At 49.3% G+C, this 25,148-nt stretch overlaps 1 protein-coding gene across 1 annotated transcript in view; it reads right to left on the reverse strand.

The window, feature by feature from the left end:
• Positions 1–313: 313 nt before the first annotated feature.
• The window catches only part of ETFA (electron transfer flavoprotein subunit alpha), a 90,852-nt gene continuing 66,017 nt past the window's right edge, over positions 314–25,148 (reverse strand). Inside the window, exons 10-12 of the mRNA XM_040968493.1 lie at positions 11,911–11,976; positions 9,277–9,357; positions 314–600 (exon numbers count right to left, since the gene is read on the reverse strand). Of these exons, the coding sequence (XP_040824427.1) occupies positions 562–600; positions 9,277–9,357; positions 11,911–11,976 (186 nt within the window). The 3' untranslated portion in view covers positions 314–561. The remainder of the gene's footprint in view (positions 601–9,276; positions 9,358–11,910; positions 11,977–25,148) is intronic.

The following is a 25,148-nucleotide window of genomic DNA, read 5'->3' on the forward strand; positions in this document are numbered from 1 at the left end:
TTCTCAAAGCTGTCCCTCCTTCCCGGTCCTCCCTTCTGCACAGACATCAAGTCCCATAAACAGACAAAGTCTCCAAAGGAAATGGAAAATGCCACTGAAGTTAGGTACGCTCAGTGGGTCTGCTGTAAGCCGGGTCTGCGACTGTCTTGTTAACGACGGCTTTTCAGGCCTGAGAGCTGCCAGTCACCCCCAGCTGGCCAGCCTCCCAGACTCTGCTCCCACGAGCCGAGCGGTCCAAGCCCTCCGTGGGCAAGCCCGGCCGGAAGGACTGCCTCTAATTTCCTCTGCTTCCTTAACAGGCTGGGCACATGTCTGACAGTTTCAAAGCTGTGACAGGTTTTATTGTGGGTTTTATTACATAATTAGAAAATTTCAGAAAAAAATAATTGTTTGTAACCATGAATAATTACAAAGAAACGTCATAGTTCCATAAAAAGAAAAAGTATTCTGGCTTCTGTTAGTTTTTCCTTGGTGTTAAGACCTGTAGTTCTCCCCCGGCCGATGGCAGTACCCGGCGTGTCTGTGATGTGGGCTAATTCGAACGTTCTCTGCGATTGTAGCTTATTTCTTCTTCAACAGCTCAGTCATCTCAGGAACTACCTGTGAATTAGAGAGAAGGAATCACACGCCAGCCTGTGCTGTGGCCTCAGCCCCCGTGGCAGTGCAGGGGCCCACAGAAAAGTGCAGACCCTTCCCAGCCCCAGGAAAACCACAAACGCAGAGGGAGAGACCACCCTGGGCGTGGGGCTGGCAGGGCCTGCCCACTGACAGGGAGCCCTCCTGGCATAAGCACAAACTTCCAGAAGACACCAGAAAAAAATTACACACACACACACACACACACGGATTCTAACTTTCCTTGCCTGGGTTGGAAGTAGCATCTCGTACTCCCATGTCTCCAGCTTTCTTCCTCCCCAGACTGCATTCCTGACTTTCTGTCCAGGTCCACAACACAGTCTGTGTAGCAAGGGCCTCCCCAGCGCTGCCCTCTCCTTGTCCTCCTCTCCCTCCCATCCTTCATCTCTCAGCCCCGTAGCTGTTATTCAGCACCTAAGAGTGAGCTGTGGGTGGCCGGCTGGCTCCGTGGCTCTGTAGAAAACACGGTGCTGGCCAGCAGACATGGGTGAGCTCCGACAAGCGGCGATGGCCAGCCCTCAGCTGCTTTACAAAGATGAGTGACCGGCCCTTCGCCTAGGCCGGTGCAGAGCAGCAGGTGCAGTGTCCAGAGTGGAGCTCTGCTGTGACCACTGCGGGGGGCAGCAGTGGAGAATAGGTGTGGGGCATGCAGGGGACTGCCACTGGGTACGAGAGCACACCCAGCTGCTTGTGTAAAATATCAATGACCTGGCCTGGCAGTAGGATGTCAGCTGCCCGGACCACAGGGACCCTGGCTGAATCTGCCCCTGCTGGATAGAGCCTCTCAATTATTTAACGGAGCTACATTTCCTTTAGGTGGAAATAATGTGTTCGTACAAAATTCATCAAGGAAATTGTCGACATGTTGTTTCTCTTGAATGTCACTTTGTCCGCAGCCTATTAAGAGGCCTGTGTTTACCAAGGGGCCAGCAGGCATTTGCTCAGGGGTGGCATTAAGTGCTGGCACCGCTTGCCCACTGCCTCGGCAGAGAGACCATGAGCTTATGCCAGGCACATGGATGACACGCGACTCAAGCCTCACCAGGGACCTGAGTGTGGCATGAAAGCAGGCCAGGGCCAGTCTGTCCCTGGAAGCAAGACCCTCATTTTTGGAACCACTACAGGACGTCTCCTACCGCACAATCTACAGAAAGGGTGAGGGAACTTGGCTGTCTCCCTTATCAATATACTTCTTATTAGAACCAGCCTCAGACTTGCCAAGCATGCCCCACGATGCCTGGGTGTGGGGGACACGCCAGTGGGTGTGGAGCCCTGCATCCTGTCCTGCTCTCTCCCAGCCTCTGCATCCATAGCTTCTTGCTCAGTGGGACCTTCACAGGGGCCCTCCATAGGGACCCTGCTCTGAATCCCTCACTCATCTTCAGGACTTCCCAGGGCAACCCTGAGTGACAGATGTGTCACCTCCATGGGGGCAGTGACACCCCGTCCCAATTCCTGCTCACAAGAAAACAGACAGAGGCCACTGACCGACCCCACGAGAAACATCCTCTATGTCAGCACTGAGCCTGGCAGTTAAGGCTCTGGCCCCACGTCAAGGCACCCCTCCCAGGCTCCCAGCTTACTTGCTGCCAGTGTGGACACTGGGAGGCAGTGGCAACGACCCCAGTACCCGGCCTAGTGACCCCACATGGGAGACCTGGGTGGCACTCCAAGCTCGCACCTTTGGCCCAGCCCCATGCCAGCCATTGCAGGCAGGCAGAGCATCAATCCCTGGTAAGTGGGAGCTCTGTCTGTCTCTGACTCTTTCCTTCTCAAAGAAAAGAAAATATCAAAGCTGATACTTGGAGTGCACTCATCTTGTATCAGAGTATGAGGAGGGGGAGGAGAGCAAAGCTCTAAATTCAGAGCTGTCCGTCTGGAGAAGGCGAGGCTGCTTGGCCAAGCAGTGGAGACAGACGGGCGAAAACATGCAGGATGGGGACCCGGAAGGCCATGGTGCCCAGTGGTACTGGGAGACAGCGGGCCCCAGGAGACGACAGGGGCCAAGTCCACACCATTTGGACAAACCTCTCTAACCCACGGTGTCAGAACAGTGGCTATCCATATGCCAGTACATGGAGCCAGAACCTCGGCTCCCAAAACACACAGAAACCCACTGAAGGTGCATCAGCGACTAAGGGGAGTGAATTAAAACTACAAAGCTCTGAAAAGAAAACACTGGGGTGAATCTTCCTGACCTTGGATTTGGCAATGCAGTCTTAGCCATGACACCACAAAATGCATGGCAAACAAACAAACAAACAAAAACACAGATACATTGGACATTGTCAAAATTAAAAACCTTTGTGTTTCAAAGTGAATGGGGGAATAGTTTTGGAAATCAAACATATGACATGAGTTAAGCACTCAGAATACATGAAGTCCTCAAAGTCAACACGAAGATAAACAAGCAAAAAAATGGATGCAAGGGGTCGGCATTGTGGCATAGCAGCAAAGCTGCCGCCTGCAATGCCAGCATCCTGTATGTGGGCACTGGCTCGTGTCCCAGAGGTTCCACTCTGTTCTGGCTCCCTGTTAACGGCCTGGAGAAAGCAGCAGAGGCTGGCCCAAGTGCCTGGGACCTTGGCTCCCAGCTTCAGCTTGGCCAGTTGTAGTGGCCATCTGTGGGTGGAACGCCTCCCTCTGTAACATCTTCAAACAAATAAATCTATTTTTTTTAAAGATTTATTTATTTATTGGAAAGTCAGATATACAGAGAGGAGGAGAGACAGAGAGGAAGATCTTCCGTCCAATTGTTCACTCCCCAAGTGAGAGCAACGTCTGGAGCTGAGCCAATCTGAAGCCAGGAGCCTCTTCCGGGTCTCCCGTGCAGGTGCAGGGTTCCCAAAGCTTTGGGCCGTCCTCGACTGCCTTCCCAGGCCACAAGCAGCGAGCTGGATGGGAAGTGGGGCTGCCAGGATTAGAACTGGCATCCATATGGGATCCTGGCGCGTTCAAGGCGAGGACTTTAGCCACTAGGCCACACCGCTGGGCCCTCAAACAAATAAATCTAAAGACAAAGAGCCAGACGGCCATTTCTCCTAAGATGATGAATAAATGGCCAATGAGCACCCTTCCCACGTGACGTGCTTTGTTATTATTGCCAGTCATCAGGGATGGACACTCAGCAAGATCCCAGGGAGGAATCACACCCCACTTCCAGGATGGCTGTGATCACAATGTGGAAAATACCAAGCGACAGAGGATTAACTGAGCAGCCACGACACTCCCATCTCAGCCAGAGTCCCTGGTTCGAGCCCCAGCCCTGGCTCCTGACTCCTGCTTCCTGTGGAGGAGCACCCTGGAAGGCAGCAGTGAGGGCCCAAGCTTCCTGTCCCCTACATGGGGGACCTGGCTGGAGTCCAGGCTCCTTGCTCAGTGCTCAGCACCAGTGGTTGTGGGCACCTGAGGGGTGCGTTCTAGCTAGTGGAGTGCTCTGTCTCTCAAATAAATGAAAGTTAAACAAAAATTTAAACCAGTATTCTTGAAGACGTGGGAAAACTGGAACCCATGAACACTACTGGTGCGAATGTTAAGATGATCTAGCAGGGCCTGGCACTGTAGCCTAGCAGCTAAAGTCCTCACCATGAATGTGCCGGGATCCTATATGGTCACCAGTTCTAATCACAACGGCTCTGCTTCCCATCCAGATCCCTGCTTGTGGCCTGGGAAAGCAGTCGAGGACGGCCCAAAACCTTAGGACTCTGCACCCACATGGGAGACCTGGAAGAGCTCCTGGCTCCTGGCTTCAGATTGGCGCAGCACCGGCTGTTGTGGTCACTTGGGGAATGAATCACTGGACAGAAGACCTTCCTTTATGTCTCTCCTCCTATCTGTATATCTGACTTTGCAATCAAAATAAATAAATCTTCAAAAAAATGTTATACCAAATTCCTACAGAAAGCAGTTTGAAAAGCTCAACACAGAATTATCTCATGCCCCAGCACCCGCTCCGATGTGTCCGCCCAGAGGCACTGGAGGCCAGGCACTCACATGGATACTGGCAGGCCAACAGTCACTATGCTGGGTTAGGCAAAGACTTTTCAAATAGGGCACCCACAGCGTAAACAACAAAAGGAAAACTGAGTAAACTGGATTTGATCAAAATTCCGAACTTTTGTTGCTTAAAGGATACCACAAAGAAAGTAAAAAGGCAGCCCACAGGATGGGAGCAAATATTCAGAAGTAATACATCTGGTGAAGGACCTGCGTTCACATTTATAAAAAAGCATTCAGAACTCAGTAATAAAAAGATAATGCAATTTGAAGATGGGCGAAAGATCTGAATAACATTTCTCAGAGAAAGCACACAAATGGCCAGTGAGTGCATGCGAATCAAAACCACAATTACACAGCACTTCACAGCACCAGGATGCTGACGGTCAAAGGAGGCAGTGACAAGTCGGCCAGTGCAGGCAGGAGCCGCATGTGCCTTCAGTGGGAAGTCATCCCCTCAAAAGGCTGTGCTGTCAGGTGACCCTGCCCTGTCCTCCCCGCTCCTAGGCCTGGAAACTGTCTCAAGGAAACCTACACAGAATATTCATAGCAACACTTTCCAGAAGAGCCACCAAGACTTTGGATGAAGAACGGATGGATCATCACGGCATGAGCAGCTGTGCCGTGGGTATCATGATAAAGTACTGACATGTGCTACACCACGGACGAACTTGGAAAACCTGATGCTAGGTCAAGGCCCGCCAGCCACAAGCAGTCACACACCGCATGATTCCATTTACAGGAAACATTCAGGACTGGCCCATCTACAAGACAGAAAGGCGATCAGCTGTGGCCAGCAGCTGGAGGGCGGTGTGGACTGTGGAGTGAGTGCTGATGGGCGTGGCATTTCTTCCTGGGACAGAAGAGGCTCCGGAATGAGAGTGCATGTAAAACTCCATGAGCAGACAAAAACCCGCTAGTTTTGCCTTTCAAAGGGGTGCGACGTATGGCAGGTGAATTGTTTTCTGGTGGTGCCGCACGCCCTGTTACTCTGCCTGCAGCACTGACCGTGGCTGGGTTCTCACCTGCTGCCTGCACAGAAGGAGATGCAGACAGGCGAGGCTGGTGGTCATCAGACTGCCCCAGGCCCGTCAGAACCTCCCTGAGCCTTCCTGAAAACCTTTAAAGTGTGTAACGTACGAGTAAGCTGGCGCCCAGATGAAATAACTCAGCAAGGGTAACTTGACTAGTACACGGTCAAGACACAGTTTGAATCAAAGCTCCTCATTACTACACCATACTTTTGATACATGAAGGAGAAAAACTTGTTCTTTTTATCTCATGATTGTCAGAAGGTGAAGTGAAACTACAGATATAAGGAATCATTAAAAAGTTCACAGAAAATGTGTATCATGAAAGGCTGTGCCTGAGCTTCAGAGCATTTTGCACAAAATACTGATCTTTTCTCTCTCCTCCCCATGAGCTTTCCGAAGTATCTTTGTATCAGAGAATACAATGCTTTGCATATACATTTTTACTCCAGACATGGCTGATTTAGCTAAAATATTGCCCAGGAAATTATTAGCCTGGAAGCTACCTGTTACACATGATGTAGCTGGCAATTTAAAGTTCTCACACAAAATTTAATCTAAAAGGGCCTTTTGATGTAAAGCTCCCATTTATTTTTCCTTTAGATCTTATTTGAAAATGGATCATGCAAAATCCCACCTGTAATTTACACAATTATATTTTTTAATGTGCTACATTTATGCATTGAACTTTTTAAAAATTTATTGTATTTTTTATATGTGTTGAACTTCAAAAACACAGAGTGATCCCAATGAGAGCTCCTTGGAGACAATCCTTGCAATGTTTATCCTCTGCCCTCATTCTACCATCAGGTGCCCTCTGGGGCCCCTAGCATCTGTTTCCAGGGAGCAGGTGACCCAGGTGCCTGTGGCACAGGGCTGAGACACAGCAGAGGCAGTAGCCTGGTTTAGCAGTGCCAATGACCAGCTGTCCCATGCTCCAATCACAGCCAGCTTACAAATGATGGACCTGGGCATGTGTCCTTTGTATGACAATAAACAGGAGTCTGCAAAAAAGCCAGTGTGTGTTGGTGTCATTTCCATCACCTTTCACTACTTCTTTCCCAATCCAGGACAATTGTTGTTGGGTGTCAGCATGCCTGGGAGGCAGGAGACCCAATGTTGGTAAATGGCACATACATGTCCCATCCTGGCCACACAAGTCCAGCGGCAATCTCCAGGTAGCATAAGCCCCTTGGACTGGAAATCAGCTGGCTGGCTGACCTCTGGGGTCCCCTTCCACCTGGTGTCTTCGGACTCTCTTCACTGATGCGCCCCACAGAGTTCACACACATGGTCTTTCACACCCAGACTGGGAGCTGTCCCAAAGCAGGAGGCGAGGGTGGGCTGCTGTCCCACTGACCAACACCTCTGAAAAGCCCCCGCCCCGAGGCAGCTGGTCAGGGAGGGACAGGGAGCATTTGCAACCATCTAACAGGTTATGCTTTCATCACTTAAGCCCCCATGAGAACTGCCACAAACAGGACATGGGGAGACAGAAGAACACACATTAACATCAACAAATTTAATTACAAACAAAAGGCCGCTAGGCTGGCATTGTGGTATAAGAGATAAATATGCCAGCCCATATGGGTGCAGACCTGTGTGTCCCTGCTACTCCACTTCTGACTCAGCGCCTTGCTAATGGCCAGGGAACACAGCAGAAAATGTCCCTAGTACTCAGGCCCCGATCACCCCCACGGGAGACCTGAAAGAGGCTCCTGTGTCCAGGCTTCAGACCAGCCGGTCCTGACTACTGCGGCTATCCAAGGAGTGATCCAACCACGGTGTAACTCTAATACATACATACACATATATACACCTTCATAATAATAAGAAGAAAGGTCACTACATGAGATATTCATTTATAAATATGTCAGATGGTGTAAGACAAGACTGTGGTCCAGAACATGTTAACTTGTGTTTCTAAAAAAAGAGAACATTTACCCTCCCCACCACCACGCCTGATACTAGAACTAAATTTGTGCTCCTTGAATAGTTATTGTAGGACCTGGCTTGGTGGTGCAAGTGGTTAAAGGTCCTCGCCTTGCACGCCCGGGATCCCATATGGGCGCCGGTTCTAATCCCAGCAGCCCCGCTTCCCTTCCAGCTCCCTGCCTGTGGCCTGGGAAGGCAGTCGAGGACAGCCCAAAGCTTTGGGACCCTGCACCTGCGTGGGAGACCCAAAAGAGGCTCCTGGCTTCGGATCGGCATAGTATCAGCCCGTTGCGCTCACTTGGGGAGTGAATCATCGGACGGAAGATCTTCCTCTCTGTCTCTCCTCTCTGTATATCCGCCTTTCCAATGAAAAAATAATAAAAATAAATCTTTAAAAAAAAATAGTTACTGTACAGACAGAAAATTTTTTTTATGCCATGCTCACTTTCCACTGGGCATAGCAAACAGTGCCACTGCTGTTTGTTCGCTCACGCCCAGGCCTACAAGAACCTCAAATTTCAGGACCCGGGGACATCAGGGCTCAGCTTCTTCAGGCAGGTTCTAGGTCTTCTGGGTGTGTGGGAGGGTTCTAGTGCAAGGTGGAACAATGCCCTTCCCTGCACCTAAGCCAAGGCCCTTCCTGGCCTCTGTGCCCAAGCACTGGAGGATCCCACTGTGCCCCTCAGGGAGCGGGAACCCTACTCAGAGCACCAACATGCTCTCACAGGTTCACTTAGCTCCCACGTGGGGGTGGCGAAGTTCACAGTACAAGGGCCTGGTCCTCTCATGCCGAGCACGACCCAGGTTCTGTTCTCAGGCTGCCGTCTCCCAGGAGTCGCCAGCACCTGCGGGGTTCTGGGTTTGGTGGAGTGCTTCCCTGATCCAGCAACCTCACTTCTCCCAGGTCGGACGGCATGCTCGCAGCACGGACTTCTGCAGGAGCGACTGCTGCCGAGGGAGCCCAGAAGGCTGCAGGAGGCCTGGAGGCTGGGACACACACACACACACACACACACACACACACACACACACACACACACACACACACACACACACACACACACACACACACACACACACACACACAGTAAACTCTAAACGTGACCAAAGGTGTTATCAGGCAGTTATCCCTGTAATTCACTGAATCAGCTAATATCCCTAAAGCCACTTTCCTTATACAAGCAAATACGCAGGCAGGAGTAGACAGAGCAGGAAGACCATTCGCAAGTGAAAGGTTTGGGAGTGGGCAGCGAGGCGGCCTGTCACACAGGCAGGCCCTCAGCCTTCAGTACAGCAAGTCGTGCTGCCCGGCTGAGCTGCAGCAGCAGGACCCGCGTGCCTACTCTTCTCCTGAACCGCCCCAGCTTGCTCAGCAGACCCCGGATCCACAGAGCTTGGCACCTGCCAACTGTAGCTCCAGCCCTAGGTGTTTGAGTCACTTCCCATTGTGTACTAACTTAGCACACAGGTGGTCAGGGCCTTGTGGATATTCAACAGACAAGCTGATCTCTTCAAGAGGAAAATGAGGGTGCTGGCATGACCTGACTGCGTGGCATGCAGTGCAAGCAGTACTGGAACGGCCTGTTCGGGTCCGGTCTTGCTTCCTCATCCCTGGTCACCTCACAGAGGTTCTGGATGACAATCCAGGTGGCAGCGACTTCTCTCCAGGCCATCTTACCTTAAACAAGTCTGCGACTATTCCATAGTCAGCCACCTGGAAAATGGGGGCTTCTGGGTCTTTGTTAATAGCCACAATTGTCTGTGAAATAAAGAGTTTGGCTTATTAGTTACAGTGTATTTACCACGCAGGTCTAGGGTCTTGTTCCAACCCCCCTTACAACATGTTAATATTCTTCAACTGTCTACTACATCAAATTAGCTTCATATATCCATGCAGTATCACAAAGGGATCAGAAATATTTGGGTCGCAAAGTAATAAAATCATTTCCCTCTTATCACTAGCACATCTCAGTATTGGTTCTCAATCAGTATTTTTGTTTTAATATTATTTTCTCACTTATAAAAAAACAGCTTGACTTCAGGTGGAAAAGCAACAAAATCTATACCAAAATTAACAGTCTTTGTAGTTCAAACTACTTCTGTTCTCCATATACTCCATTCCATTTGTTATTTTAAAAATTATTAGCTTGGGTCTTTTCTGAAATGATAAAAGCTAACTATCCTGTCAGTCTGTTACTAAAAAACCTTTAGGACAGGGTTGGCATTATGGCATTACATATATAATATATATAATATATACATAAAATAATAATAATTATATATATAAATACAATGAACATTCCTGGGGTTGTCACTGAGGCACAGCGAGTTAAGCATCCACCTGCAATGTTAGCATCTCAGATGAGCAATGGTTCAAGTCCTGGCTGTTCCACTTATGACAATGGATCTGGGAAAGCAAAGGATGATCCAAGTCCTCCTTGGGCCCCTGAGCCCATGTGGGAAACCCAGATGAATCCCAGCTTCCTGGCCCAGTCCTGGCCCAGCCCCAGCCGCTGCAAGAGCCTGGAGAGTAAACCAGCACAGAAAAACCTCTTTCTTTCTATTTCTCCCTCTCTGAAACTATGCCTTTCAAATAAATCAATCTTAAAAACAATAGTTATGAATTATTAATTGTAAATAATTAAGATAAAGACTTTTTTTGCACTAGAGTTCTCTTAATAGTTCCAGTTCTTCCTCCAACAGTTTTTTTTTTTAAAGATTTATTTGTTTTTATTGGAAAGGCATATTTACAGAGAGAAGGAGAAACAGAGAGGAAGATCTTCCCTCTGCTGGTTCACTCCCCAAATGGCTGCAACAGCCAGAGCTGAGCTGATCTGAAGTCAGGAGCCAGGAGCTTCTTCCAGGTCTCCCCTGCGTGACGGGTCCCAAGGCTCTGGGCCGTCCTCTAACAATCGAATCTTGTATTGTTTCAACAACCCATGATGACCAATCAAAGGAGCAGCTCGTAGGCAAAGCAGCAATCAGATATTAAATCATTCTAACTTCCCATTTAGAACGTGATGACTGGTAGAACCAGCAACTCCTTGTCCATTACATATGGTGGGGTCTTTGTCCTTTGAGCATCCCAGCATCTGACGCAGGGAATGCCCTTAATAAACACGTGCTCGCCTGTGCAGAGGCAATGACTCGGCCGGCATCTGTGCAAGTCCCCAGCTCTGTCCTCCAGCTGTGCCCTGCTCGCTCTGACCAATGTGGTGTCAGGTGGACTCACACAGTCCACCCTAGGGCAATGGGACGGGGATCTTCACCAAGATTTGCTTGCCAGGAAGTAGCCTTTATTTAGACGCAGAATTGCACATGTGTCTGAAATGGCCTGGTTCAAAGTACATTCTTCAGTCCGCTGCTGGTGTTGGGAGGTCTTTTTTTTTTTTTTTAATGCATAAATCACATTTTCCCCACTGGCATTCCTGTGTTCAGAGCTGAGTAAAGAACCCTGCCATCCAACTGTAAAATCTGACTGGGTTTGGGCTGATTCATTTAAAAGGCTACAAAGGGCAATGCCTGCATTTCAGCACGTCAGAACTTAGGCCCGCTAAAAGTTTTATTATCTTTTCTATCGTGCTTCCATCTGAGCGGATCCCTGCAGCAGCGTCAGACATCTCTGACTTGAGCAAAGAGAAGTTCGCGCTGCACGTTGTTATGCATGAATTACTGTGTCATGTTCTGAAATACACATTGACACAGCACTTACAGGACTTCCGATACAGTCCAGGCAGTGAGGACTCCTCCAGACACCGTGCCTTGGACAATGACCGAGGCATTCAGTCTGCCAGTACTACACAGGACTTAGGCAGTGAGAGGCAATCAAGGGCCTCCTCTAGTGACTGAGGCATTCAGACAGCCTGATGCTCTAATCCAATATGTGTGGTCACACTCCAGGACCAAGCCACAAATCAGGGCCCTGTGAACATGGGGTCTGGGGGCTGCTGGGGAGCCAGGGTGACGCAGGTGCAGAAAGAACCAGGGATCAGAACCTCACAGTTCTTTTAGAGGCTCAGACACGGGCTGCTCAGCCTCAATTTACCCACACCCCATCAGGGCTGGGTTTGACGTTGGGGATCGTCACGCAGTGGCAGCAGGATGTGTCCTGCCCTCAGCCACAGCACTCTCTCCCACCCAGGGGGCAGCTGTGGGCAGCAAATGGTACCTTAGCATTTCTTTCAGCTTCCAGATCTATGTCATCATTAATGGCTCAACTACACACTAGGTATGTGGAACACAGCAGGCAGGAAGCCCGGAGTCTGAGATGTGAAGACTTGTCCTTTCCTTGCCACTACTGTGTGCACAGTACCTTGCTGTCTTTCATCCCGGCTAAATGCTGGATGGCTCCAGATATCCCAACAGCGATATAAAGTTCCTGAAACAGAGGACACCACATTGTTACCAGATTCCAAGTGTTTGCTGTTAGCAATTTAAGTCTTGAACAAAATACATGTTAAAACAGAATTAATGCAATAAGTATTATTTAAATTAAGCTTCTCTTTTTACCTGATCTTATCAACCCACAGTCCTCTTTTTCCTGCAAATTCTTACAGTAGTGATGGTATCACAATAAACATGCGGTCAGGAATGGATGTGAGCCTAGCAGTCAAAACACCCATGTCCCACATCAGAGGGCCTGGGTTCGATTCCCAGCTCCATTTCTGGATTCCAACTTCTACCAGCACTGGAGCCTGAGAAGCAGTGAGATGGCACAAAGCAGCTGGGTCTCTGCCATCCACAGGAGAGGCTGCACGGGGTCCTCAGCTTCCACCTGACCCAGTCCCACCCGCTGTGGGCCTCTGGGGAGTAAGCCAGAGAAAGGACACTTGCTTGCTCACTCAAGTAAAAATTTACAGTTAAGTAACAGGACTGCTTACACATCAATGTCCCGATGATGAGGGCTACTGAGCGGTCACCAGGCGGCCCTCACTGTGTCCTGCATTCCAGTCTCACACCTGGGTGAGGCAGCTGTACAACCCTCATTTGCTGCAGGCACTCAGTCACAACACACACACACACACTGCACACTAGCAGAAACACACTCCAACACAAACAGACCCAAACTGACTCTCACCTGTTTTCCCTCTCACAAAAGGATGCTTGCCAAAATTAACTGCCCTATTTAGAAGAATCAAACTGGTGTCAAAAGATTCTAAACACACACACACACACACACACACACACACACACACACACACACACGCGCGCAGGCAGGATACCTCCCTCCAGGAACAGGGACAAACTTCCCAAGGTGTGGGTGGAGTCCCTGGTAACAGTGAATGTTGCTGCTACTGGACCTGCTTCCCAATCCCCTAGGCCCAGGAGCTGTCCTCTCATCTAAAATGCACAAGGTACCCCTGGCCGGAAAGTATAACACACTATCACCATGGAGAACGGATTACAGACGTGCTTAATGGAGACAGCTTAGCTCCTCCACTCTGTCTGGCACGTAAGTTTAAAGCTTCAACGGAAAGCCTGTTTCCTACACACACAAGATGAACAAGTCCTGGCTTGGGTAGGCGGTGCAGCTATCATGCAAGCTGACTGACACGAGGGTTTTGTCACAACTGACGGTCAAGTCTGTCCTCAATGTGAATGGCAGGCACTATAGGTGGCTTTGTCCCACACAGTCAATGCCAGGGTCAGGTGGCCTCCCCTTGTCTTCTGGCCTGCCAGTGATCTGACAACTTCCCACCCCAGACAGGACAGCATGGCAGCTGACGTCTGGGCTGTTCTGGGGAGTATCTGTACACAGGGCCACACGCAGTCAATTCCCCTTTTGGCACCTCCATCTCCTGGACTGTGGATGGAAAACAGCCATGGCACAGGGACTTTTATAAAAACGACCCCCAGAACATCCCACAGGGGCAGGGATCCTTCGGCTCTCACAGCTGGAATTGTGGCACTGCCACCTCACGGGCACACAGCACCTCTGGGTCTTGTCTCTGCAGACTTTATAAAGGGTCCACAGCGTGACCCAGAAAAGGAAAGAATCCGGCTGGTCCTGTTTCCTGCTCAGAGTGCTTGACAAGAACCAGATTCTAAAGAGTTGGGCCCTCTTTGGTTTAGAGACTACATCTTGGGGTGGGGAGGACAAGGCACAGCATGGCAAGGACACACCCAGTGGGCACAGGAGGATGCACAACAAGTCTTAAAAGCTCCATTTGCATCACAAAGTGCTAATAACAATCCCAGTTGCTCCAGCAGACAGAATGTAAACAAGGCATACTCCAAACCTCTGGCGCCTGCTCGCCCCTCACTGCAAATGACCCCATAAATGTTGGCAAGAAGCAAGGTCATGGGCAAAGTGCCCCTCAGGCAGGTGCTCTGGGCCACTCCTACCTTTCTGATCAGGGTGGACAGTTCCAGAGGGCCAACGTGACCAAGGAGGCCTCATTCCACTTCCCACGGCTCCTGGCACTGGAAGTACAGTCTGGCACGGGGGTGAGGGGACAGAGATGGGGAGCGGGGTGGGGGGGGGGGCTGTTCGGACCTGGCAGTGAAGGCTCCGTTCTTGTTCAGGCAACTAGATTACATAGGCAACTAGATTAATATGTCAGCGTGCTTCCCTGTGGCTCAGAGGGAAGGGAATTCCACCACAGCTAATTCCTGGAGCACTCCGGAGACTGCTGCCCACCAGCACCAGGCAATCCCGACCTCACCAGAGGCCCTGCCCACTAACCAGTGGGATAACTGGGGAGAAAGTGACAGAGGGCAGAACAGCAAGTACAGTTCACAAAGAGGTGAATTAGAGATGCGATGCAGCAAGAAGGGGTCCTGGAGGAAGACCTGGGGCTTCTGAGAACAGGAATGCCTTACAAGGGGAAGTGAGTAAAGGGATGAGTGAGTAAAGGGATGAGTGGGGAGGAGTGACACCGTCGGGGGAGAGGACCCGCACGGCACTGCTGTGAACACCGAGCGGGGCCTGGCCCTGCCAGACCCTACAGAGCCCATAGTGCACGGCGGGTGACACGCTCTCACAGGACGGACCAGGGCCGTGCATCACAGAGCTGAGGCGTGGGAGTCACACTGCCCAGGTTCAAGACCCAGCCCTGCCGGCTGACACACGCATGACCACGGACCTCTCTTGGGCCTCCTCTTGCTCCTCTGGAGGCTCCAGCCCTTGGCGCAGTGCTCAGTTTCCAAGGCACACTGCCACACTGCTCGCAGGCTGGGGTCTATGTGATACCCATTCTCTCAGCCCCCTGGGAAGCAGGAAGCTAGGGTGGTCCCAGCGCTACCATGTCCAGCTGAGCAGGCTGTTCACTGAACAACTGAGGAAGGCACCACCATCAGTCATTGTGCCCCTTGATTTTTCATTACAATAATTTCCCAATAGATGGCGGTAACGTAACCTGGGAAGGGCGTCCTCTGATGTGTACAAAGGAGCCAGGTAGGCAGCCAGAGTTCTCTGTGGTACAAATCGCCACATTTCCAGTCCTTCGGAGGAGCCGAGCTGGCTGATTTTACTGCTGTGGCTGCGTGCCTTACAGGTCACACGACAACGACTAACACTGTCCCCAGTCCTCAAGGAACTCACAGCCCAAGACGGCAACAAAGCAAGGCCACGAGTGACCGGATAAAGAACAGCCAAGAAGGTAAGAGCCGGGTCCCTCAGACCAGCCTGTCTGTCCCTGACATCACTGCTGCTACACCCACACCGGGTGCAGAGGCCTGGGATTCGGACAGGTGCTGTGTGAGCCCTGCTCGGGGAAACTGGGGTGTGGCTGGTGGGAGCTGTCCCCAACCTGCACGTTAAGGACTTGGTAACATGCTACAGCCTGAAACAGATACTCAAAGTAAACAGTCACAAACCATACATTTAACACAAAAGTTTCAAATGACAACTTGAAAGGAAGCACGTGAAACCATAGCAGGCTTCCCTGCAGATTAAGCAGATTTCAGGTGTCCCTTGGCCACATGTGTCTTGGTGGCCACCAAACAGGACGGCCTTCTCTCCCTTCTCCCAGGGAGCTTGGAACATGGTCTAAGCACAGGCCTGGAACAGACTGACGTTAGCCTGTGGCTCTGCTTTACTTGCACTGGATTAGAGGGAGACCGTTCGCGGGCCGTCTATACCCAGGGAGGTGGGGAGTAGCGTGGCAGCGGCAGAGCCCAGTCACACTAGCCCAGGATTGCACAGGAGCACTGCCCAACACGGAGACCTGCATGAGTTCTTGTCCCGGCTTCCGGCTGGCCCAGTCCCAGCTGTTGTAGCTATTTGGGGAGTGAAGCAGTGGATGACAGCTAGTTCTCCCTAATAAGTTTATTTATACGTGTATATGATCTTCAAAAGCTCATGGAGGGCCCTTGCGCAGTAGCCTAGTGGCTAAAGTCCTTGCCTCGCATGCAACGGAATCCCATATGGGCACTGGTTCATATCCCAGTTGCTCCATTTTCCAACCAGCTCCCTGCTTGTGCCTTGGGAAAGCAGTCTAGGACACCTCAAAGCCTTGGGACCCTGCACCCGCATGGGAGACCTGGAAGAAGCTCCTGGCTCCTGGCTTCGGATCAGCTGAGCTCCAGCCATTGTAGCTACTTTGGGAGTAAACCAGGGCATGGAAGATTTTTTTTTTCTGTTTCTTCTCTCTGTAAATCTGACTTTCCAATAAAAATAAATATACCTTAAAAAAAGCCATCATGGAAATGTGCATTATGAAAAAACTATGCATACATATATTTCAACTTTAAAAAATATTTATTTAGTACTTTTACTGGAAAGTCAGATATACAAAGAGGAGGAGAAACAGAGAAGAAGATCTTCATCCACTGATTCACTCACCAAGCGGCTGCAATAGCTGGAGCTGTGTCAATCAGGAGCCAGGAACCAGGAGCCTCTTCCAGGTCTCCTACTTGGGTGCAGGGTCCCAAGGCTTTGGGCTGTCGTTGACTGCTTTCCCAGGTCACAAGCAGGGAGCTGGATGGGAAGCGTGGCCACCAGGATTAGAACTGGCACCCATATGGGATCCCGGGATGTGCAAGGTGAGAACTTTAGCTGCTAGGCTACTGCACCAGGCCCATATTTTACATTTTTTAGTACCAAAATATTAAAACTTTTGATTCTGTTTTCCACAGACTTTTGAAGTACCACTCATATTTATAACCTTAAATTATATGAATTTATGATGTAAACTCATAAATTCATTTTCCTCTAGAACTGGAACAGTATTCTGCCTGCAGCAATTTCAGATGTGCTCTTCTTAAAGAACAGAGAGATGCGAACACTTACTCTGCTTGTATTAAATATGGATACGAGTGCAATGGTTAAATCTGGAACACACGGAGCGGAGAAGCCAAGGCCATACTGCCCCTCCTCTGAAATACTCGATCCAAACCTGTTTTCTACTCAAAATCTCTCCTTTTAGACTCTAGAGATGGAAGACAGGAACATGAACTACACATCTTACAAGGAGGTCCAACTCAGCTAGCGAGAACATTAGTGTGACCAAACAAGGCGGGGAGACGGCTGGAGAGCGAGCGAGTGTGCGTGGGAGGCCGAGGGGCTCCCCCCCCCACCCCCGGCTCGGGAGGTGCAAAGACGCAGCGTTCGGTGGCAAACGACCTCACTACAGTCCACAGGAGTTCAATGAATTTGTCCTATTCCTGCCAGCCCCCTGTGCATTTGCCAGAGCTCATCCTGCCGCTCACTGGAAAAGTCAAACTACTACCTCTGACGGCCAAATTGTGCTGAAGTCTCTTCGCTTTTTGGGGAGAGGCCCGAAAATGCATGGCACCTGTGCCCGGGGCTGTGGCCGCAGCAGCCCTCCACCGCACAGGTGACGCAGGACCCTGGCCAGCGCGAGCGGCGGCCAGACACAAGCCTTCACACGCTGCTGGTTGAGAGGCGACCCCGTGTCCCACCCAGCAGCCTCCTGCCCCTGGATGAGGAGGCCTCCTCGCACACACTCAGCAGCAGGGCTGCAGCTACTGTGGCTGGTCCGCTGGGAACCTCACTGCACCTTCGCAGCAAGTACCTGGCTTCGCCACGCCAACTTTTTTTGGAATCAATTAATTTTTATTAGAAAGGCAGTTTTACAGAGAGGACAGACAAGACAGAAAGATCTTCCATATACCGGTTCATCCCCAACTTTCAATACAAGTCCTTGCTGCTTCCCTTTCAATCCAGCTCCCTGCTGCACCTGGGGAAGCAGCAGAGGGTGGCCCGCGTCCTGACTGCTGGCTTCAGACCCAAATCTGTGGAGTGAACCAGTGGAAGGAAGGTTTTCTTGGTTATTTTTTAAAGATTGATTTATTTTTTATTGCAAAGTCAGATATACAAAGAGGAGGAGAGACAGAGAGGAAGATCATCAATGATTCACTCCCCAACTGGACACAATGTCCGGAACTGAGATGATCCAAAGCCAGGAGCCTCTTCCAGGTCTCCTACGCGGGTTCAGGTCCCAAGGCTTTGGGTCATCCTCGACTGCTTTCCCAGGCCACAATCAGGGAGCTGGATGGGAAGCAGGGCTGCCAATATTAGAACTGGCACCCATATGGGATCCTGGCGTTCTCAAGGCGAGGACTTTAGCTGCTAGGCTACCACACCAGGCCCAGAAGAGTTAATCTCTCTTTATGTAATCCTGCCTTAAACAAACAGAAAGAAAGAAAAATAAAGGTGTCCCATTTTACAGATGAGAAAGCAGAGGCTGAGGCAGGCTTGTTCAGCTTTCCAAGTTTATACACATCTAGTAAAAGGAAGGCTTTTTCATCCCATTTTTTTTCACATGTATTTGAAAAACAAAAGTCAAAACATATCTGGAGCCCAGCACAGTAGCCTTTTATGTCCGGGATCCCATATGGGCACCAGTTCACATCAGCTTGCTCCACTTCCCTTCCAGCTCCCTGTCTGCGGTCTGGAAAAACAGCAAAAGACGGCCCAAAGCAATGGGACCCTGCATCTGCATGGGAGACCTGGAAGAGGCCCCTTGCTCCCGGCTCCTGGCTTGGGATTTTCTCAGCTCTGGCCATTGCAGCTACTTCGGGAATGAACCAGCGGATGGAAGATTTTTCTCTCAGTTTCTCCTTCACTCTGTAAATCTGACTTTCCAATAAAAAATAAATCTTAAAAAGTGCACATATGCCTGACATGCACTTTGCAATGTTTCAATTTATGTGCACACCGTGAAATAATGAGCAACTAAGCTAATTAACACAGTTCCCTCTCACATACCAGTTTTGTGTATGTGCAGTAAGCACCGTGAGAGTTGCCCTTAAACGGGGCTGGTGCCCTGGCAGCACAGCGGGTTAACAGCAGCACGGCACACTGCAGCACAGCTTGGAGTCCCGGCTGCTCCACCTTCAGGCCACCCTCTGTTAGCGCGCTCCGGCCGGGCAGCGCAAGGTCCAGGTACTTGGGACCCTGCACTCATATGGGAGGCCCAGATGGAATTCTGGGTTCCTGGCTTTGGCCGGGCGCAGAACTGGCTGTTATGGTCATCTGGGGAATGAACTAGTACAGAAAGATCTTTCTGTTTCTGTCACTTTCAAATAAATCTTACTGAAAAAAGACTTCGCTTTTGGCTAATTTCAAGTCTGCCATCCGGCATTACGGACGAGAGCCGCCATTGTGTACATGACAGTCACAGAACTTGTCCATCCTGAGTAAGTGAAGGTCTGTGCCCTTCAACCCACACCTCCCCACGTCCCATGCCCCAGCAAGCAGCGTCACTCCACCTCTCAGGCAGGATTCTAAGCCAAGTCCTCTCCTTCCACACGCAGCACCTGCTCTGCTGTAACACACCACTCCAGATGGTGAACTAGGCGTAACCGAAGCCCCTCGTCTTTTAAAACTCTAGTAAATATGTTTATCATAGAGGGGGAAAATTTCCCTAAAACAAATCGAAGTCAGATGAATAGTGAAGTTAGTGTATTAAAAAAAGAAACAAACAAACAAACAAATGAAAACAACCTGTCAATTCTGGTTCACACCAGCTCTAACTGCTGACTTGTGGCTGTCTGGTTCTGTGGGCTGGCTCCTTATCCAGAACCCGTGTGACTGTGCTGGAGCCCACACAGGTCAGGGAGAGGGCGTCTACCGCGGCCCTGCGCACGTGGCCCAGCCAGTGGCCCCCCACCAGGGGGCTTGTGAGAGGCGCCGGAAGCACTGCTCATTTGGACTGTCATTTACGTCTTCATTTCCGAACTCTGGGCTGCAGGCTGCCTGAGACTTTTTGGTTGAAGACTCTGGCTTGGCTTTCGATGATGTCAGCTATCTGGTCCCAAAGAACTGCTGCAGGGCAGTGTCCAAACGCAAGCCAGAACACGCAGCTGGAAGGAAAAAGCAGCGATCTCCTCTCTCTTCAAAGGGGTGAACACCGCGCAGCCAGTGTGTCAGATAAGCAGTTAGAAGGACATGAACGGGCACTGTGACATATAAATGTGGAAATTCCAGCTTTGGATCTTTCAGCATTTTTTTGGGGAATGTGTATTTTTGTTTGCTTTTTGCAGATTTCAACTTTCTATGATATAAAGGGCCATCAACAAGCAGTTAAAGAAAGAAAATTATTTACATTAAAACATAACTGCATAAGTATTTTGGAGCAAATGCCTTGAATTTATCTTGATTTATCTTCCTAATTACCTCTCACATTAATCCACAGTTTTCCAGTGTAGGAAAACATACTTCAGGTACACTTGAATACTCGATCTAATACAAGTATTCTTGAATAATATAAAAATTATCATACAGCTGGCTAAAATTATTCAGATTAATTCCCACTGAAATACCTGGTATGTGAGGTCAACATAACTGGATATAAAAGTTTGTTACAAAGCCTCTGTATTTTAGCAGGTCATATAAAAAGTTTGAATACCACATTTTTAAAAGATTTATTTATTTTTATTGGAAAGGCAGATATACAGAGAGGAGGAGAGAAGCAGAGGAAGATTCTCCATCCGATGGTTCATCCCCAAGCGGCCGCAACAGCCAGAGCTGAGCCAACCCGAAGCCAGGAGCTCCCTCCAGGTCTCTCACGTGGGCACAGGGTCCCAAAGCCTTGGACCATCCTCGACTGCATTCCTTGGCCACAGGCAGGAAGCTAGAAAGGAAGCAGGGCTGCCGGGATTAGAACTGGCACCCACAAGGGTGAGGACTTAAACCACTACGCCGTCGTGCCAAGCACGAATACCAAATTCTTTTTCGGAATCATTTCTTTGAAAGTCAGAGCTACAGAGAGCAAGATAGATGTTCCATCCACTAGTACACTCCCCTGGTGGCCACAATGGCTGCGTTCGGGCCAGGCAGATGCCAGGAACTTCCTCGGGGTCTCCCCTGTGGTGGCAAGGGCACAACCATTTGGATCACCTTCAGCTTCGTTCCCAGGTGATTCAGCAAGGAGCTGGATTGGAAGTCGAGCAGCCGCAGCCAGGACACACCATACCATAGTAGCCCTAACTATCAAAACTTTTTATTGGGCCCAGCACAGTAGTGTGGCGGTTAAAATCCTCACCTACCACTCGCCGGGATCCCATACGGGCGCCAGTTCTAATCCTGGCAGCCCTGCTTCCCATCCAGCTCCTTGTTTGTGGCCTAGGAAAGCATTCAAAGACACCCCAAGGCCTTGAAACCCTGCACCTGTGTGACAGACCCAGAAGAGGCTCCTGCTCCTGATCAGCTCAGCTCCGGACATTGTGGCCACTTGGGGAGTGAACTAGTGGATGCAAGATCTTCCTTTCTGTATATTTGCCTTTGTAATAAAAATAAACAAGTATTGAAAAATGTTTTATCATCTAAGTTTGCTTTAGTTAGTTAGTTTTATTTTCCTTAAAAGGCAGAGAAAGACAGGGAGCTGCTTCACTTCCCACATGTTCACGACAGCCAGGGCTGGGCCAGGATGAAGGCAGAAGCCGGGCATCCACTCCAGGTCTCCTACATCGGGTGTCGGGGGGAAGCCAAGCACTTGAGCTCCATCACCTGTTGCCACCAGGGTACACGGACGGCAGCAGTGAAAGCAGACAGGATGCACACCAAGAAGCAGCAACCCCCTGCTGTGCCTGCCCCAGGCATCTTTTTAAGTTTTTTTTCCCCCTTTTATTGATTTCATTTGAAAGGCAGAGGTTCAGAGAGACGGGCAGAAAGGGACAGATCATACACTGGCTTGGACTGGAAGCGAAACCACTGGGATCTGAAATGTGATGCCCATATGGGAAATCAGGACTGCAGGCAAAGATTTAGTGCACCATGGTGCCAGCCCACTTTTTTTTTTTTAAGAGAGATTTATTTTTATTGGAAAGGCAGATCTACAAAGAGGAAATCTGCTGATCACTTCCCAAATGGCTGCAATGACCACAGCTGGGCAAGTCTAAAGCCGGGAGTCAGCAGCTTCTTCTGGGTCTCTCACATGGGTGCAGGGTCCCAAGATTTTGAGCCATCTCTGCTGCTCTCCCAGGCCTCAAGTAGAGAGCTCGATGGGAAGTAGGGCAGCCAGGACACAAACCAGTGCCCCTAAGGGATGTTGGCACCACAGGATGAAGGATCAGCCTGCTGAGCAACAGCACCAGCCCCACAGTAAGGTTAAGTGCTGTAAGCCAAACATGTTGAACTGCACGCATCTTTGTAGAATTGTGGAACATTAAGGAACTTCCGAGGCTATCAATGCCATCTCTTTATTTGATCAATGAAAAAAAAAATCAAGCTCCAGGAAACAGGCCTTCCCCTGGAATCCAGGCATCCTGCCTTCCGGTAAGATTGTTGCTATCTGCGAACCTGCCTGTTGCTCTAGTTCTGCAGAGCAAGGCCACCTTCTTTCAGACGCAGCCTTTCTTGAGATTTAATGTTAGTTACGCAAGGCTATGTCAAAAGCTCCTGCAAGCTTCTGAGGAGTCACTCCTGCCAAGGTTACCAGCAACAGGCACATTCCCAACACACAGCACATGAGCAATGAGGAACTCCAGCCTAGTGGGCTCAGAACTTCTCCTTGGGGGTGATAAAATTTCTGGAACTACAAAGTGGTGATGATTGCACAACCCTCTGAATATAATTAATGCCACTAACTCGTACACTTAAAGTGGTAAATTTCATATATCTTTCCATCTTTAAGGAAATTAATTCTAGAATCTCATGGTTTTGGCAATTACCAACAACAGTTCACATCCACTGACAGTAAGAGACCATGTATGGGATCTACGAGAATTTTCTACAGCACCCTCACAGGTTTTCTTTAAAGCTGCTCTAAAGAGAACATTCTGTAGAAGAAAATAAAAGCAACCTGCACTGTGAAATTCAACTCAAATTAAATACTCCTCAAGGCACCTTGTTACACTTAGGAACTGTGGCAGAGCTTAAAATATGGAAGCAAGTACTAACTGTGAGGCAGAGCACATCTGCCATCTATCCACCATCTATTCTCCCACCGATGACCCTCCACCCATCCGCTGTGCACCCGCCACCCACACACTGTTCGCCCGCGCAAACCCGAGTTTCTCAAGTAATCTCACCTCACAGAAATGGAACCCATTCCCTTTCCCCAAATACCATTTTAGACTAAATCTGGTTAACATTAACATATAACCTACTACATTAAAAATTGTCTTGCACAGGCTGATACGCCTCTGGCCTCACAGTGAAGGCAGACTAAGTGACTATGCCAGGGGACGCTCTGCATCACAGCTCTCCCCCGACAGCAGCGTGGTCTTGGACATTCGTGGGCATTATCACATTGGAAGCTACACGCGAGAGAATCAGTTTTCAGATGAAAACTAAAACTGCAGAGTAAGAACAGAAATTTGCAATCATTTCTCTCAATAACCACATCAAGATAGCCACAACCAAGATCTGCTGTCTACCCTCATTGATTTTCATGTCCGTTGTTAAATCAGATCAGCTCTGCACAAGACAGGCCAATCTATACTATCAGTAGCATGCTTTTAAACTGTTAGAGTACATAGGTGGGAAAAAAAAAGAGAATTCAACAGATTCTCTGAAACTTTATATATTTTAAAACTTCATATGACAAAATAGTACTGGATAAAAAAAAAATTCCACTGATTCTGGTCCTGTTAAGTGACATTTAGAAAAATCAGTTAAATAAAAGCTAAGAAAACAAGCCAATGAATAGTGATTTCTGCAATGAAGTTTTTGACTGTTGTCCAACCGTGCACCTGTCTGGACTAGAGCTTCTACATCCGACAGCTTCTCTGTCGCTGCAGCACCACTGTGGGGGCTCCGACCACGCAGGCCACGCAGTGTTTTAAGGAGCACGCCTAGGGTGTTTTCTGGACTGTAGGTTCATACAGCAGTTCTCTGCGTCCCCTTGGGAACACAACATCAATTGCTTTCAGCTAAATGCACTCACATATGAATATTTTAGTACAATTTAATGCTTCCATACCAACCCCAAAGGAACAGAGCATCAATTTGTGAACATACTTCTCTTGGAGTTAAAAGCCAAGCTAGATAATGCAGTATGAAAGCAGCTGTCAATCTTCAGCTTTTTAGCAAGTTGGAAGGGCAGCCCATAAAGCCAGCCTCAGCTATACGCTAATCCACCTGGTTTGTTCTTACACATACTTTCATGTTGGTCCTTACAAGCACTTTTCAACAGATAAACTTGGAAACAACAACATTTCCTCTTGGCAGAAGTCTGGCAGAGCTGCCCCTCCATGTGGTAACTATGTTGTTTTCTATTCACTTAGTCTCAGAACTGCCAAGCCATAGCTGATCTGCTGGCAATGTACTCTCCTCCCACTAAGGAGCTGGTGTGAATCTAAGGACACACCGCATCCTGCATTAGACAGCTACCTCCTTCAAGGCTGCGGTACACCTGCACATCTGAGTGGCCAGGCAGGGAGGCCAGCACCTTAACAGGGGTAGCAGTAGGGAAATCCAGGACTAACTGCAAAATGGGAGCTACCCACCAAACAGGCCAAGCCTTGGAAAGCTAGTGGGTAAGTACACTCTCGCAATAGCACAAATCCAAAACTCTGCTTACCTCAATATTAAACACCAATAAAATCCAATGAAGCCGCAACATCACTTTAAACAAAATGAATCCCAGTTACTCTGATTCTAATCCAGCTCCCTACTGATGCATCTGGGAAGGCAGAGGAAAATGACCCAGGAGCTTGGGTCCCCGCCACCCTTGGGGGACACCTGGATGTTGTTTCAGGCTCCTGGCTCCAGCATGACCCAGTTCCAGTTATTAAGACCATGTGGGGAGTGAGTCAGCGGATGGGAGTTATTTTCCACTCCCCACCGTCATTCTGCCTTTAAAACAAATAAGCGACTCTTTAAAAGAAAAAAACAAACTGAAAAAAAATGTTTATCATCACCACTTCTGTCCCACAATGCCAGGGAGCCACAGCTAATGCAGTAAGAAAATTCAAGAACAACGAAATGGCCTCATTATTCCCAGAAAACACAAGCATGTATGTGCAATGCCTGAACCTACAGACATATGAAAACAGCAATATACAAATGTCAGCTGCTTTCATATATATCTGTATGCCATCACAGCAAAACTGATTAAGCAGACAAAAGAATGGTCACAGAAAACCAAATACTGCAAAGACATCACCAGTCTCCAAGTTTATCTACAGACCCCATGCTCC

This window comes from Ochotona curzoniae, unplaced genomic scaffold (genome assembly GCF_017591425.1).
Source record: "Ochotona curzoniae isolate NIBS_2020 unplaced genomic scaffold, NIBS_Ocur_1.0 scaffold_4701, whole genome shotgun sequence".
NCBI classification, from domain to species: Eukaryota; Metazoa; Chordata; class Mammalia; order Lagomorpha; family Ochotonidae; genus Ochotona; species Ochotona curzoniae.